The 17515-nt window shown below is 44.0% G+C and overlaps 3 protein-coding genes across 3 annotated transcripts in view; 1 reads left to right on the top strand and 2 right to left on the bottom strand.

Moving 5' to 3' along the window:
- The window catches only part of MTHFD1 (methylenetetrahydrofolate dehydrogenase, cyclohydrolase and formyltetrahydrofolate synthetase 1), a 66769-nt gene extending 66359 nt beyond the window's left edge, over positions 1-410 (bottom strand). Inside the window, exon 1 of the mRNA XM_080918787.1 lies at positions 217-410. Within this exon, the coding sequence (XP_080774913.1) occupies positions 217-257 (41 nt within the window). The 5' untranslated portion in view covers positions 258-410. The remainder of the gene's footprint in view (positions 1-216) is intronic.
- Positions 411-5774: 5364 nt separating this feature from the next.
- Positions 5775-6677, bottom strand: LOC308420343 (ubiquitin-conjugating enzyme E2 D3-like). Its single transcript, XM_080916323.1, has one exon. The coding sequence runs from the start codon at positions 6422-6424 to the stop codon at positions 5981-5983; it is 444 nt and encodes a 147-aa protein (XP_080772449.1). The 5' UTR covers positions 6425-6677; the 3' UTR covers positions 5775-5980.
- Positions 6678-8614: 1937 nt separating this feature from the next.
- The window catches only part of LOC308423428 (uncharacterized protein), a gene marked incomplete at both ends in the record, with an annotated part of 34607 nt that continues 25706 nt past the window's right edge, over positions 8615-17515 (top strand). The window contains 2 exons of the mRNA XM_080920123.1: positions 8615-8752; positions 11594-11722. Coding sequence (XP_080776249.1) covers positions 8615-8752; positions 11594-11722 — 267 coding nt within the window. The remainder of the gene's footprint in view (positions 8753-11593; positions 11723-17515) is intronic.

Below are 17515 nucleotides of genomic sequence, written 5' to 3'. Positions count from 1 at the left end.
ATGCAGCCACCCCAGGCAGTTATTGCAATTGCACATTGGGCCGGGCATGTGTTTCTCAGGCTTCGGGAAACCAGTCTTCAGATTCTAGGGGCCGTATCGATGTCCCCTCTTCCCCCAAAGCCCATCTAAGCACCTCTCCTGCAGAGTCGGGATGCCTGGGAATCCACACGCCCTGCTCTGAGCCCACCACCACTATCAGCAGTGGCAAGTACTTACGCGGAGACCACTTTCCCGTTCAGGATTCCCGCTGGTGCCATGGCCTTTGCTAGTCTGCCACCCACGATGAACACCAGCAAAAATCAGGTCCCAGACCCTCCACGCGCGCGCCGGACAGCACAACCCACGTGCTCAGGGCCTCCGGGGAAAATTCAGCCAGTGCGCCTGCGTCGCGCTCCCAGCAGTGAAGGTGCGCAGGCGACCCGGAATGACGTCGTGACCCGCTGACAGCAGAAGCCTAGGAAAGTCTGCGGGAGCTGGTGGGCCCAGGCAGCAAGAAGACTGTCACCAAAGACTGGCTAGCAGCTGTGACTGGCTGTGGAAAGAGCCTGTGTGGAGCCCGCCTCTGATGGGCCGGGATCTTCCCGCTTTGCTTTTAGCCAATCAGAGCTAGTGTGTAGGGGGCGCGGTGGGGGCGGGGTCTAGGCGGAGTCTGGACGGAACCCGGGCAGAACTGGGGCCAGTCTGAGCAAGCTCGTGTGACCTAGGTTGCTGCAACAGAGTCCTGCAAAGTGGTGTGATTTTGGATCTCCAGGCAGGAGCTTGGAAGCCTTAGGCTAATTACGGCTACTGACCTGGAGCGGGCGTTGCGGCTTTCCACGTTGTCATAGCCCCGAGCTTTCAAAGTGTGTGTGTGGGGGGGGTGGCACCTGGGATAACTTTGTCTCTCTATAACGCTCTAGCAAAAGTGAGGCTCTCCTAACGAGGCAAATGTGTCCCTCTGGTTAGCCATCTGCAGAGAAAGCACCCCAGGGAATTGAATTTCTTTCTGGTATCTTGTGGGAGAGAAGCTGCTTTGTGTCAGCCAGAGTAGAAATGTGTTTCCGGAAAAGAGATTTCAGAGATCACCTTGCAGGACTGTAACTTAGACTGTGATGGACAGGACCACACCTCGACCTTCACTGTTCAGCTCTGTCTAAGTCCGACTCTCTACTTAAACCTTAGTTTCATATTAGGACTCAGAAGATAAGACTTCTCTTTGTCCCTCTTGCCAATGTGGCCATATTGAATACATCTCCTTTCTCCGTATCTTACCATTACTTGTTTAATTGGCTTATTAAGGACGGTGGCTAGCCTGGTTTATTGGGTTGTCAGAGTCCAGGGTCTGACTCTCAATTCTAGTAACAGTAGGGAAGATCAATCCACAGCCTTGGCATAGCGAGACAAGTTTGCCATCATTGAACTATACAACTCAGCCTCCCATAACTCAAATCGAAACTGCTATACTCCCAGGGTTGAAGCCCACAGGCAGGCTCAGCCAGCAGCTAAGAGGGGCCTCAGAGCAGGAGCATGGGACTCCAGCAGTGTGTAGGGAGCAGGATTCAGGTCAAGTGATCCTCTGCCTGGAGAGATGGCTCAATGGTTAAGAGCATTTTGCTGCTTTTGAAGAAGACCCAGGCTTGGCTCCCAGCACCCACATAACAGATAATAACCACCTAGTAACTCCAGTTCCAGGTAACCCAGTCCCCTCCTCTGACATTCAGGGCTCCTACACACAAACTATACATACACAAACACATGCAATAAAAAATTTTAAATGCAAGAAAATGGTCCCATAAATTGCAGTGTTTCTGTTGTATATTGCATTTCAAAGACTTTTACTAACTATCTTGTTGGTGAAGAAGAGGTTCAAGCCTCATTTAACAGGTAGGGAAATGGTCTTAAACCCATAAACCCAAGGCCTAAAGCTATAAGTAGGTTAGGCCCCAAACCTTGATGCCTCATAAGTTTATTGACTCTGCCGGCTAAGAAGACTGATTTTCAGCTACAGTAGCTTTGTGTAACCTGTATAATTCATTCATCGAGCAAGTAATTGTTTAACAGCCAACAATTCTGCTCCAAATGCTCCCAGCATCACAGTGAATTATATTCTGATGGAGGATATGAACAGTAATTAAATATTTAATTTTAGAGATGAAAAAATAGCCATGCTATTATTTACTTTTTGTGCTAGGGACAAAAGCCAAGATCTTGTACCTGCTGGGCAAATGCTACACCGATTGCTAAGTGACACCCCTAGATCAAAAACATGCTATTAAAAAAAAAAAAGTCAGATGAGCCAGTGAATTAGTAACGCTTTTTGTTACTGTGGTAAAACACTAGGACCAAAGCAATTCATAGATTTAATTTGGGGCTTGTCTTAGTCAGGGTATCTATTCCTGCACAAACATCATGACCAAGAAGCAAGTTGGGGAGGAAAGGGTTTATTCAGCTTATACTTCCACATTGCTGTTCATCACCAGAGGAAGTCAGGACTGGAACTCAAGCAGGTCAGGAAGCAGGAGCTGATACAGAGGCCATGGAGGAATGTTACTTACTGGCTTGCTTCCCCTGGCTTGCTCAGCCTGCTTTCTTATAGAACTCAGGTCTACCAGCCCAGGAATGGCACCACCCACAATGGGCTGGGCCCTCGCAACTTGATCACTAGTTGAGAAAATGCCTTACAGCTGGATTTCATGAAGGCATTTTTCCAACTGAGGCTCCTTTCTCTGTGATAACTTCAGCTTGTGTCAAGTTGACACAAAACCAGCCAGTACAGGGCTTATGGTTTCAAATGGTCCTTCACCATAACAAAAAGCATGGCAGCGGGCAGACATGGCAGAGCATCAGTTATGAGCTCTCATCTCAGACCCCTACCAGGAAACAGAGAATGCACAGGGAAAGGCAAAAGGCTTTAAAACCTCAAAGCCTTCTCCCAGTGACATACCTCCTTCAACAATGTCACACTTCCTCATCTTCCCCTAACTGGGAAACAAAGTATCCAACTATCTGAGCCTTGAAGGACTTTCTTTTTCAGTCCACCCCAGCCTGGCATAGCAGTGCACTCTTGAGTTTAAGGCCAGCCTGGACTTCAGGGTTTCACAGAGAAACCTTTTCTTGAAAAACAAAAAGGAAAATCTAGGAACACACATACACACAGACACACACACACACACACACACACACACATACACACTTACTTGTTAAAAGGATAGGCGCTCATATCAGAAGGAGATGAGAAAATGATATTTTAGTGATTTTTTTTTCTGTTTACACTGGAAAGTTGAAATGCACACAACACAGGTGCTAGGCAAACACAGCCGCTGTTCCAAACCTCAGTCTAAGTGCCATACTTACAAGTGTGGTAAGAGAAGTTCCTCTGGGCTTCTGATCTGAGAGAAACCGGACTCAGCAAGGGGCTTGGAGTGAGAGAGAGAAAGTAAAAACTTGGGCTGAGCAACCAGGCAGGTAGAATTGCCATTTTAACCTGTTTGATGAAAGGATCATATTGGGGGATAAGACTCTCAAAGAGAATCGATTCAATTAAAATGTTCTTAGATGCCTCTTGGACATCCAGTCCCTAGAACATTGCGATGTTTAGAAGTCCAGAAGATGGGCAGAGGAGATGGCCCGTGGGTACAAACTCATGCCATGCAAGCCTGACAGCCAGACCCAATGTGAAGAGCAGGGTGCAGTAACCCAGTGTTCCTCCTGTGAGACAAGGGCAGAAACGAGGGAAGCACATAGAAGCTGGACACCCCAGAAACAATGGAAGACTGCCTCGAAACAGGGTGGAAAGAGAGAAGTGTTCCTGGAAATTATCCTTTGACCTCCAGGTGAAGATTTGGGGCATACACACAGACACAGTAAGAATGTAACGTTAGAATCCAGCTGCTGCGCAGGCTACAATACCACACAGCAGCTCTACCTCTGTCTCAGTCACCCACTAGTGTACTACTGAGACACTGTCTGTGAGTCTCCAGCTAAAACTTCCAGGCGGCAGGAGTGAGTTTACATCCAAGCGCGTATGAGTGGGCTACACATCCAGCTTCCCACCTCCTCTGCCTCCTGCCTGGGAATCAGAGGGTCAGGCTGCAGGCTCGTGCTTGTATCTATCCTCAGTACGGTATAAGAAGAGAGCCCTGATTCCCAGAGTCGCCACCATGAAGTTTCATCTCTGGTTCTGGGGTCTGAACTCCTGTTGTCTATGTCTGTCTGTCCATTAGACAATCAATAATTCATCCCAGTGTCTCCTCAAGCCCCCATATGAGATCTTTCACACACACATTTTTTAAAATTTTGTTGACTTTTATTTTATGTGCATGGGTGTTTCATTGCCTGTATATCTGTGTACAGTTTGCTCCAGGAGGCCAGAAGGGTTTGTCAGAGTCCATGGAACTGGAATTACTTAGATGGTCCAGAGTCAATCCTATACACATGCTCTGAGTGGAATCCAGGTTCTCAGGGGAGCCAATGTTCGTAACCACTAAGCCACCTCTCTAGCCCTCTTTACACAAATCTTTAAAAAAAGAAAAAAGCATTTCAGGAGATGACAAACTAGGGAAAGAAAATAGAAAGAAAAGGAGAGTCTAACATATGAGAGAAAAAACATAAAGCCTGCTGCCTCAGAAAGCAAACGAGAATGTACTTCATAAAAAGAAAGGCAAGCCTGTGAAACCCCGAGGACAGGGCAAACGAGTACGGAAAAAAAAAAAAAAAACCACAACCATTTTCCTGACACTAGAAAGACAAAATATTTAAATGCTAATAATGGAGGTTGCTATCAATGCTGTATATTATATTTCCCAGGCTCCATTTTCAATTTTATAATATCTATCAAAAATTTAAATGTACCATAGTGGCACAAACCTTTAATCCCAGCAGTTGGAAGACAGAGGCTAGGGGATCTCTGTGAGTTCAAGGCCAGGGAGTTCTAGACTAGCCCAAGCTACATAAGTGAGACCCTGCTATCATTTATGTGTGTGTGTTTGTGTATGTTTATGTGTGTGTATGTGCTTGGATTTAAGGCCTATACCCCCACAGCCCAGCCTTTTCTGTTTAGCATTTATTGCACATAACTAAATAAAGACAGTGGACAGTAATTTTCAGCCCTAAATTTACATTTGAATGGCCTTATAGATTCAAAAATATTATGCAAAGGCTCAGACCCTAGACTGAGGTCAGGCTATCAGTATTCTTGGCTATTTGAAGTATATTCTTAGCTATTTTGACATCAAGAATAAACACACACACACACACACACACACACACACACGGGACAAACTTCTGCTATAAACGAATTTTTCTAGAATAAGAATTTCAGTTTTGAAACAAATCATCTTTTCCTTAGAAATAATAGATGGAATAGTCATTTCTATCCTCTTAGGGATCAGAAGTTTTTTTTTTTTTTTTTTTTTCCATTCTCTGTAGAACAAGAACAGGTCATTCCTTTATTGACATGCATAAAATACATCACATTTTCTGTTCTGCTGATGCTACAATTCAATACCAATTCTCCAGCCACATTAGTTATAAGCACAAAGTATATCATGTAACCTCAAATCTGTAACAGTGGAAGGTTAGACAAGAGTGGATGCTGCTAGAATAATGCTTCCTTCGCTGTGACAGCAGAGCATCCACCACCCCCCTCAGATGGCTTCTTCAGCACGTTAGAGCAGTGAGGACTGGTTTAGTCTCATAACCAAGTTAGAGTGAAGACATTGGCCACATAATACACATGCTCCAGTTTTTAAAAAATTTCTGAATCTTGGGCAACTGTTCTTTTGTAACTACTTTACAGTTTCTAAAAGCAGTTATTGTCCAAAGCTGGAAGAACTTGTCTTCTCAGATGAGCATGTGAATGAATGGAGGGAGGTAAACAAGAAATAAAATTAAAAAAGATGAGGTCTGATAGGGGAGCAGCCGGATAAGAAAATCAAAAAAGGAACAGTAATTTAACGTTTATTCCAGCTATAATGCAGGTTACTCTGACTTTAAGGTAGCATCACATGGCATACTTCTGAATCCATTCCCGAGATACACTGTTGTACTTGTCTCTGTCTGTTTTATAGATCCGTGCAATCTCTGGCACTAGGGGGTCATCTGGGTTTGGATCACATAGCAGTGAACATATGGATAAAAGAACTTTAGAAATAGTTAAAGCAGGAGACCACTGTGATCTTATAATATCGAGACAAATGCTGCCATTACTGTTAATATTTGGATAATAAATTCTTGTTGTAAACGCAACCTTGGGTGGTTTGAAGGGGTAGTCTGTAGGAAAGTGAATTGTCAAAAAGCATACACCACCTTGATATGGGCTGTCATTAGGTCCCGTAATTGTGGCTTGCCAATGAAACATGTCATCTCCAACTGGACCTGCAGAACACTGTGCTGGAGGGTCACGGGCCAAATCACTAAATTCCTTATTAATCCGTTTCAGCGCCATAGTCTGTGCTTTTCGCCGGGCTCCTCACTATCCCTATGTGTACTCAAAGGTCCGGGCAAAACTCTTGGATTATCCTGGCGGCAGGGAAGTGTTGTCTCTTCTCACACCGGCTCTGCCAGACACAGGCGCCCCCCCCCCCCCCCCCCCCCCCCCCCCCCGCCGTCGCGAGCGCAGGGCGAGCTGAGGGCTGAAGGGGAGCGGTTTGCCTCCCTCATCCAGGCTGAGTGGACGCGTCACCCTCTTGCGGTCTCCCTGTCGGAACAGCACTTTGTTACTAACCAGAAGTTTTATATAAATAAAGATATGATAATATGTGATACATATATATATATATTTATATATATTCAGTGTAATTATTTGATCTATCCTAAGACCTTCACAAAAGCCTCCGAACAGGATTTTCATGTTTGATAGTATTTGTTCATTCACGTGGATAGGTTTACTTTCTTAAACATTTTTGTTTGCTTCTTGTTGTTGTTTTTTTTTTTTCCTTTTTTTAATGTTCACTAATATTTGGTTAAAAGTACTTGTGCTTTTACTTCCTTGGTTAGGAAACTAACCGCAGTGTAACTGATCCTGAGATGTCTCTGCCTTCCTTGCTGTCTGTGATGCGTTCACCTAGCAACGGTTTCCATGACGTGCAAACATTCTACTGGCAAATTGTACAGGATGCCCACTCACTAGGGGGTCTCCTGGGAATTGATCTTGGATTGGGATATTCTCTTGATCGTATTATGGTAAAAGAAAAATTATGTTTTGTTCTTTCACTAATTGAACAATAGTAAATTGTATCTTATGTGTAAGAAAGTAAGACACAGAGAGAGTATGAAGGTGGGGTTTTTTAGACTTGTAGAACCTTAAAGCTGTAACCTTAAACAATGTTAAATAGAACTCAGCTTCCATCTAAAATTTTTTAATTATGTGTGTGTTCATGTGCACTTACCATGGTGTGCAATGGTGATCAGAAGATGATTAGCGGGAGGTGTATGAGTGTTTGTGTGTGTGTGTGTGTGTGTGTGTGTTCAGTTTCTCCTATCAGGTTAGTCCTAGGAATCAAAATTCAGGTGTTAGGGGTGTGGCGACAAGCAGCATAACTGGGTCCTCTCATTGGCCTTTTATTTTCTCTTAAACCTCCATAAAAGAAAGCCTGAAATTATAATCAGGGCCCCTGAATAGCCTTCCTTGAGTGGCCTGCTGCTCTAGTGTCTGCGCTGGTCTGTCTCTTCTGGTCTGCGCTATTGCTCTGCTTCCTTGCTTCTTTATGAATCCGAGTGTGCTTACTTTAGTGCTTGGAGTAAGACACCAACCACCTGAGAACCAGGCCCTGGAGAGATGGCTCAGTGATGAAGGACACTGGCCTCTTTAAGAGAAGACCCAGGTTTGATTTTTAGCACACACATGGCTGTTCACAACTACTGGTAACTCCAATTCCAGGACCTCTTCTGATCACTGAAGGCTCATGCACATACACAGACACTCAGGCACACACATAGAAATATAAAGGAAATAAATATTTAAAAGGAGAAGTTGGAAACAGCCAGCCCAGATCTGGACCTCCAGTAACATTAGCACTCAAGGACCTTGGTTTTGACCTTAACACTTAAAGAAAGGTAACATGGGGTTGCATTGATACTTTCTTCTGGGTCATAAAGAGCTCTGTAAACTGGTGTATGAAATTATCAATCTGCATTTGTGGTTTGATTGTTTCTTAAGTGCTGTAGTTAACATCTATGACAGGCCAAAAACTTTTAAATGAGAAAAATTCACAGGTCATAAAGCTATGACTCAGATATATATCAAGAGCTAACATAAATATATATATACACACACATATATATATAATGTGTGTATTTATATATAAACACTTATATATTAGAAATATATAATTAAATGTATAATATAATATATATAAAATATTTTAGAAAAAATATATTCATATATTTCTAATGACACTTCAACTATTTTACACTCTCTTTAGAAACTAGGTCCACATTGTCTCCAAGAGACAAATTCAGCGGGCAGCTCTTTCTGAGGCCTAAGCACTTGAGACACTTCTAGAACTTTCTGGAAGTCTTTGCTGTTGGCCTGAGAGACCTCAACCTCTCTTCCTGAACTCTATACAGAAACTTTCCTTAGAGGCACCGTGGGTCACCACTGGTGGATCTGTTGTATGCTTCCTGTGTCTCCAGTATGTCAAGGCCACTCCAGCCTGTAAGTCACTCGGATCCAGGGAGGCTTGCTAATAGCCAAACCAAAGAGGCCTGTGAGGCTAAGCCACCAGAAGCCAGGCACCTGTCACATCTATCAGCTCTGGAAAGTGTCCCAGTGGTGAGTTGGACTCTGGTATTTTGTCCCCATTTTCAGAAGTAAGATACTATTTATGTACCATTGAGAGCTAGTCTAAGAAAGGGAAAGTTTGCCTCTGATTGCCTACTTACTGGTGTATTTATCACTTCTTTGCTAGAAAATGATACAAAAGATAAATTCAGGGGTCTGTTGACAGAGCTCAGCAGGTAAAGGTGTTCAGTGCAAAAGCCTAATGACCCAAGTTTGATTCCTGAGACCCGCAAGGTAGGCAGAGAGAACCAAGTCCCAAAAGTTGTTCTCTGACCACCACATCCAAGTTCAGGTACACGATCAATCACACACACAAAAACAAAGGTTTGTTTGGGAGTGGGAGGAACTAGAGAGATAACTCAGTGGTTAAGAGCACTGACTGTTCTTCCAGAGGTCCTGAGTTCAATTCCCAGCAATAGCAAGCTATCTCACAACCAACTATAATGGGATCTGATGCCCTTTTCTGGTGTGTTTGAAGATAGTGACAGTGTAATCAAATACATAAAATAAATAAATAAATCTTTTTTAAAAAGTAAAAAAAGAAAGAGGCTAAATGATATCCCTCTTTTTTGTTTTTTGCTTGCTTTTTGAGACATCATCTCACCCTATAGCCCAGGCCAGCCTCACATTCATGTCTCTTCCTACATCAGTCTCCAGGGTTCTAGAACTGCAGGTGTATCTAGAACTGAGACCCGTATCTAGCTCTTTGATTCTTTGAGACTGTATACAAGATTGACCTGACACTATGTAGTCAGGCAAGCTTTACACTTTATATCCTCAGTTTCCCTAGTGCTAGGATGACAGATAGGCCATCACAACAGTCCTCTCTCACTTATATTATTTTTAAATTTTTATCTATTGGTCAGTCTACCTATCTGTCTACCTACCTATACATTTATTGGAAACACTTATTTTATGTACTACTGTAAATTTGAAAGTGTGTTTCCAGCTAAGTATGAACAATATGAACTGTCTCTACTTTATCTGCCACCCCAGCTGCCGAGATAAGAAAGTGTGGGAGGCTGGAGAGGTAGCTCACTTGGTAAACTGCTCATATCATAAACATTAGGACCAGAGATCAGCTTCTGGCATCCACAAGAAACCCACAGGCCCAGCCAAATGTACCTGTGATTCCAGCACTACAGAAGCAGATGCAGGGTCATCCCATCTAGCAAAGAGCCAGTGAGAGACATCTCGGAAACCAAGGCAGACAGCACCTAAGGAAACACACAGATACACACACTAACATACACTTACACATACTCACACACTGACATACACTCATGCACATGCAAACACAGTCACACACTAACATACATATACACACTAACATACACTTACACATACTCACAAACACATACACACACATGCACACACACTCACACACTAACATACACTCACACACATGCACACACATACATTCACACACTAACATACATACACTACACACACAGTAACATACACTCTCACACACAGTAACAAACTCACACATACGTTCACACACACTCACAAACACACACACACATATACACACCAAAAAGAAAAAAGGAAAGGGGACTATGAAAATGTATGCATGAGTGGTTGGCTCACCCTACTTTTTCTGTCCCCTGAGTGCCAGGATCACAGGCATATGCCACCATGCCTGGTTCTCTAATAGCTACCTTTTTTTTCTTTTCTTTTTAGAAACTGCTTTTTTTTTTTTAAAGAAAAAAAGAGTTTATTTTATATATAAGTGTAAAATATATGTGTGTGTGCATTTTGTGCATATGAGTTTAGGTGCCCTCAGAGGCCAAAGGAGGAAGTAAAATCTCTTGAACTAGAATTACAGGTGGTTGTGAACTATCCAACTGTGTGTCCTCTGGAAGAACAGCAAGTGCTCTTAACATCTCTCTAGCCCCTAGAAACCACCTTTCTCGTTCATTTTAGGTTTATTTTATGTACACGATTGTTTTCCCTTTCTGCATACATCCGCATCATGGGCATGCCTGATGCCCTGGGAGGTCCCAAGAGGACATTTGACCACCTGGATGGTTGTGAGTTGCTATATGGGTGCTGGGCATTGAACCCAGGTCTTCTCCAAGAGCTACATGTACCCTAAACTGTTCAGTCATCTCTCCTGAGCCTACTTTTAAAATTTTTGCTTGTTTATGCATTTGGGGGTGTGTGGCATATGTACACATGTGGACATTTGTGTGCATGTGTGAACATGCTTGCAGGTCAGAGAGTGTGTTGGGTGTCCTCCACCTTTATCCCCTACTACTCTATTCCTCTGAAGCAGAGTCACTCCTTGAACTTGTAGCCTGTAGTTTTTTTCCTGTCTAAACTGGTACCACCAAGCCTCAGAAATCCTCCTGTCTCCACCCTGGCCTGCCCAGTGCAATCTACGGGCCTGCATAGGACCATGATTTGCTTTTTATAGGGCTGCTGGCATCTGAACTCCTGATCTCATGCTTGCCCACTTAGCCATCCCTCCTGCCCACTCTAGAGTTATTAGATACACATGGAAATGTCTCCAGACATTTTATGTACCCGGTCTTGATTCCTGTACTCTCAGGGATCACAGCACACGATTCAGATGGGCTGCATTTGCTTCCTGCTAGTAGAAACCATTGATAGGTAGGAAGTATTCAGTTTAGAAGAAGATAAAACAGGTCAGTGTGATACTTGCTGTTTGCCTGGAAATGGTTTGGTTGGCTAGGATGGCATCTCAGAATAAATATCTTGAAGCTGAGTCCTGTTTGCAACTACTTATTGTGAGCATTTGTGTGGTTTTGTGGGTTTTGATTCTCAGGATACATATTTAGTTAATTAACTGGCAGTTTCTCTTTGTAGGCTTGTTTTGGTCCACCTCTTGAAGTGGTTCCGACCAGGAACCCAATCATACACAACAAAAAGGCAGCCCACCCTGTCCATCCTGACCTGACCAGCTTGGTGGTAAAAAACAAGACTCTCTTAGCTGAGGTATGTGGCTTACAAAAACAAAAGTGGGAATTATCTCTTTTGAAAAGCTAGGAGAGAGAGCTCTGCTCTTGGTGAGGGGTCATCTTAACCTGGTTTTGTCCCCTCCCCACAGCGAACTCTCTCGTTACTGAATAGCTCGGTTTAGAATCGTGTCTGCTTTAACACCTCTACTGAGGATGGTGGTTAGTTCAGTGCTTTCGGAAGTCAGAATATTGCTTATGAAATACCATTCTCAAAATTTATGACACAGGGGCCAGAGAGATGGCTCAGCAATTAAGAGCATTGACTGTGTTCCCAGAGGGCCCAGGTTTAATTCCTAACGCCCACATGGTAGCTCTCAGCTGTCTGTAACTGTAGTTCCAGAGGATCCAATGCCCTGTTCTGGTCTCTGCAGGCATCAGGCACACAGACATAGATGCAGACAAAATACCCATATGCACAAAAATTTAAAAGGTTAAAGTAAATAAAAATTATAGCATAATAATAAATAACTGTAAGCATATCTCTCTCTGTGTGTGTGTTTGTGTGTGTGTGTGTGTGTGTGTGTGTGTGTGTGTGTGTGTATGTGTGATCAACCTGCCTCTCTGCCTCCTTGTCCTACATACTTTGAGTGGAAAGAATGAGTTCCTATTTTTGATCCCTCACCAGATACTAAGAAGAAACGACTTAATCTTATTTAACACTTGCTAATATCTGAGTGCATCACACACCCTACATTTGTAGGAAGTGCCTTTTGACTTTTACTCCCTGTGGAGAGTTTGTAGGGATTCTCTAATTGAGCCTAACTATCCTGAGGCTTTGTTGACTGTTCCGGCCTTGTAGAAACCTTGGTCAGGGAGGCTCAATGTTCTTTGTCATTGTGAAGGGCGCTTTCCTGTAGCTGCTCACGTCTGTTTTGACTCTCTATGGTTACCTTCAAGCCGAATCCTCCGAATGTTTACCAAGGCCAACCATGGGTAAGCAGCTCTCCCTGAGGCTGCATTTGCTTCCTAAGGCTGATAGAGCAAAGTATCAGACTGGGTACCTAAACAGCAGTTTTTCCCCTAGAGGTTATAGCCACTAGAAATATGGGCGGTTCCTCTTGAGATGTTTCTTCTTGGGCTGTAGATGGCGATCTTCTCCTGGAGTCTCCCCCTCCCCAGCATCTGTGTTCCAAGGTCCCTCACTCCTCCTCCTATCCCTTTACCTCCTTCCTTTCTGAAGACTCATTTTATTTATATCTATGTGTGGATATGTGTCTTGGGATGTGTCTGTGCACATGTGGAAAGGTGACTCCAGGGGCTTGGGAGACATTCGATCTCCTGGAGCTGGTTACAGTTGACTATGAGCTACCTGATATGGGTGCCAGGAACTGAGCACCAGTTCTCCACAAAAGCAGCAAGGGCTCTTAACTGTGCAGCCATCTCACTAGCTCCAAGTTTCTCTTTCTTACAAGGACACCAGTCATAGAACTGGTAGGATGACTCTGGGTAAAGCACTTGTCTCCAGGGCTGACAACCTCAGCTTAGTCCCAGGGACCCACACAATAGAAGAAAACCTATTCTACATGTTATGCGCACACAAATAAAGTGATGTCATAATTTTTTTTTAAAAGAACACCAATGCAAGACAGTGGTCGCTCATGCCTTTAATCCCAGCACTCAGGAGGCAGAGGTAGGCAAATCTTTGTGAATTTGAGGCCAGCCTGGACTACAGAGTGAGTTCTAGGACAGCTAGGGCTACACAGAGAAACTCTTGTCTCAGAAAATAAAGGACACTGGATTACAGACCAGTATGGATTAATGATCACATCTTAATTACTTAAGTTACAAACATAGTCACATTATGAGTTATGAGGGGCCTGGGATTAAAACTTCCATACACCAAGTCGGGGACGCTCAATTTGTTCTTTTTCTGCCAAGTCCCTTAGTAAAGCCCTTCTCTGCTATCTCATCTGCCAAGAGCTTGGTCCCAGTTTCCATCCAAGAAGATGTGAGTAGAGCTATGAATGAGGGACTGGGATTGTAGATCAGCTGGTAGAGCACTTGTCTTACCTATACAAGGTCATGATTCCATACTCAGTCCCAGAAAAGTGTGTGTGTGTGTGTGTGTGTGTGTGTGCATGCTTCTCTGTAAATCTTGTATTTCTCTTCGTCTTATTTTACATTTTAAAAGTATATTTACCTCTATGTGTGATGGTCCCTACTTGTAATCCCAGTATCGGAAGGCTGAGGAAGGTCAATTGAATGGGGCAACAGCCTTGGGTTACAGGAGATCTTGTCTACACCAAACAAGCAAAAACAAAAACAGGGACTGGGGAGATGGCTTAACTGGCCAAGTGTTTGTCATGAAAGTATGAAGAACTGAGTTTGGATCCCTAGGGCCCCTTTAAAAGCCCAGGTGCTGTGATATATACCTGTAATCCAAATGCTGGGAGACAGAGACATGAGGCCCCTTGGGTTTGCTGGCCGGACTGGTGAGATCCAGGTTCAGTGAGAGACCTTGTTTCAAAAATGAAGGTGGAGGGGCCGATGAAATGGCACGGCTGGCCAAGGTATCTACCTAACAAGGTAAGCCCAATGGCTTAAGTTTGATCTCCGGAATCCATGAGTCACTTCTTCACTGCTGTAGTAAAAAACCACGACCAAACGCTACTTAAGAACTTATTTAGTTTACAGTTCCAGAGGGCTAACTTTCCATCGTGTCGAGGAAGCCATTGTGGCAGGAACGGAAGGCTAAGAGATCACACCTCAACAGCATACGGGACTCAGACATCCAACTGAAAGTGGCCTGAAGCTGCAAACTCTCAAAGCCCACAGTGACATACTTCCTCCAGCAAGGCTCTACCACCTAAAGGCTCCACAGCCTCCCCAAACAACTCTGCTAATGGGGGGAGCCAAGTGTTCAGATACACGAGCCTTAGGGGACATTTCTCATTCAAACCACTGTACTGTGTAAAGTGGAGAGGAAAGACTTCACAGAGTTGCCCTCTGGTCTCTACAGAAACATATACTGTGCATATGTACACATGCACACACATGCAATAGCAGCAGTAACAACAATAATGAAGATTTAAAACATAAAGAGCAGAGCATGTGAGGGGAGGAAGGTAGCTAACTGACCTCTGGCTTCTGCAGTACACACACACTTGGGCATATCCCAAGTCACATACACATGATCATGAAACACATGTCAATGTACAACACACACCCACAAACCAAAACAGAATAATATATATATTGTCCTAGTTTGCTTTCTATTATTGCTGTGATAAACGCCATGGCCAAGGCCAACGTGGGGAAGAAATGGTTGGTTTCAGTTTAGACATCACGAGTCCATCGGAAAGATCAGTGGGAACCTGAAGGCAAGCATTGAAGGAGAGACCATGGAGGAATGCTGCCTACTGACTTGCTCTCCAAGCCTTGCTCAGCCTGTTTTCTTATACAGGGGTGGCACTGCCCCCCAGTGAGCTGGGCCTTCCCACATAAATTATTCATCAAGAAAATCCCCCTCCCCCACTTGCCTATGGGCAATCTAATGGAGGCATTTTTTTTTTTTTTTTCAGTTGAGGTGACTCTAGTTTAGTTGACAAAAGACAGACCAGCTCATCAGTTTCTTAGCATTATAATTAATAACACAGCAAATGGGTTTTCAAGAACTAAGTTAATAAAACATTTGTCCTAGCTGTCATATTTGATAAGGAGCCAGGAAGTATGTTCCTGAGAGATTAGATTTCCTATAGTATAGGGATAGAGTCCTCATTTGTTCTTGATGTGAAAGCCAACCCAGGCTTGGGATGAGGAGAGAAGGAGCAGAGAGAAAAACATTAGTAAATATCACAGCTCAGCCTGCAGGATCCAGGCCTACTCCTTCCACCAGGCCATGGCATGGACTGTATGAATGACAAAGACATGGGGACAACATGTAGTCAGTCTTCTCACTACAGTATGTCTCAGTGATAACACTTGAAGCGTTTGTGGTCTTGTTTAGTTGGAGTCGGATGCAGTTTGTAGTAGTAGCAATAGTATGTTTGGTGTGTGTATTCACCCACCACACATATGAGACACTTTACCAACTGAACTGTTGTCGGGGTCTGTGCTCTTTTGTTTGTCTAAGACTCTCAGCATGTAACTCAAGCTGGCCTTGAACTTGCAATCCTCCTGCCTCAGTTCCCGAGTGCTGGAGAGAGTTCTCGACTTTCCCCCTGTGGGTTGACATCCCCCATTGGGGCTGATGCTTAGGTTGTTGACAGTGCCCTTATCTACCAAGCCATCTTCCTGAGCCTTAAAAAACTTTTAAGCCAAACTGTCAAGAAAGGTTCCAGGTGCCTTGCTTAAAGGAAATATGGAAATTATTCTCAAGAATTTCAAAGATTTTCTTTGGTCCCTTGTTTTGAGACGGAGTCTCACTGTGTGACCCCAGCTAGCCTTAAACTCATGGACTCTATTGAGTCTCCCCTCTAGGATCACAAGTAGCTCAGGCTACAGGCACATACCACCAGCTCACGACACTACCACACCTGGCTTTCAAAGTGTTTTTTTGAAGCTACTCTCTGTGCACATTAAAAAAAAAAAAAGCAAAAGGTTCTTATCATTTTGACACGGTTTTAGATACTTATATACATTTAAAAAAATTCTAGACAGGAAAGGTGGTATGCACTGTAAACTCAGTGCTCAGGAAGCCTCAGAAGGAGGAGTACCTCAGAGGCCAGACTGGTCTGCACAGGGCCTAGGGATGTAACTCAGCAGTGAGGTGCGTGCTGAGCAGTGCGCATGCTTCTGGGTTTGATCTCCAACTGTATATCCTCCCTCAAGAAGTACTCCATAGCTCCCATTGGCTTTTTTAGTATAGGATACAGTTTATTCAGGGGAGTTGAAAGGGTAGTAGAAACAGGGAAATGCAGAGAAAGAGAGAGTAGAGAAGCAGAGGCCACCATGAACAGGTGGAAGGGGGGGAGGGGAAATGGGATATAGGGGGAGGGGACAGGAAGACAGAGCAACTACAAGAAGGCAAGAGAGCAAGAGCCCTGTTGGCATTTACGTCAAAGCCAGAGAAACGGCTCAGTGAAGACAAGTCTGTTGCCAGGACTGACAACCAAAGTTTCATCCAGGACACACATGGTGGAAAGAAAAATTAACTCCTGCAGGCTGTCCTCTGACCTCTGCATGTGTGCTGTAGCACGCACTCTCGCACACACACACACACACACACAACACACACACACACACACACACACACACACACACACACCCCGTTCTGTTTTCTGCTTCTTCCTTCGGTGAGCCCAGGCACTGCTACACACAGCACACCAGATGGGGAAGGATGAAGCGAACGGGTGGGCTAGCAGGATCCAGTTGTGGCAGTGAATGGAGGGAGAAGGCCTTCTCAAAGGATGTTAGTGTTACAGCGTTCTTAGACACCATTCAATGAAGCAGCTTTTAAAAATGAAGTTCAACAAACCAGCTTATGTGCATAAACTTTATTCAGGGATAACCAAAGGATGTATACGTATACATATACATGTGCACACACATACATACAATATTCATAAGCACACACACATGCACATGAACCCTGGAAAGTGGGAAGGGGTTCCTCTTAGGGTGAAATTTCATTGGCTGAGGTTTAAGGTTCCGGGGACCCCTCATTTGCATGAAGAGGCATTCCAGAAAGTTAAACGTGTAATTTTGCCAAAGATTATGTGATATTGCTCAGATAAAAGATTGGGGTTGGGCTCCCCAGATCAGCTAGAAAAGAGGAAGCCTCACTAAGAAAAGGGAGTCTTCCATTTTGCACCAAGCTGTCCTGACATGG

Source organism: Micromys minutus (genome assembly GCF_963924665.1).
Source record: "Micromys minutus genome assembly, chromosome: 1".
In the NCBI taxonomy this organism is placed as follows: domain Eukaryota; kingdom Metazoa; phylum Chordata; class Mammalia; order Rodentia; family Muridae; genus Micromys; species Micromys minutus.
The sequence above is the reverse complement of the archived record's forward strand: the minus strand, read 5'-3'. Positions and strand labels throughout refer to the sequence as shown.

Bases quoted from the DNA above. Each gene is read 5' to 3' on its own strand.
- LOC308420343 (XM_080916323.1), bottom strand. From the start codon at position 6,424: ATGGCGCTGAAACGGATTAATAAGGAATTTAGTGATTTGGCCCGTGAC.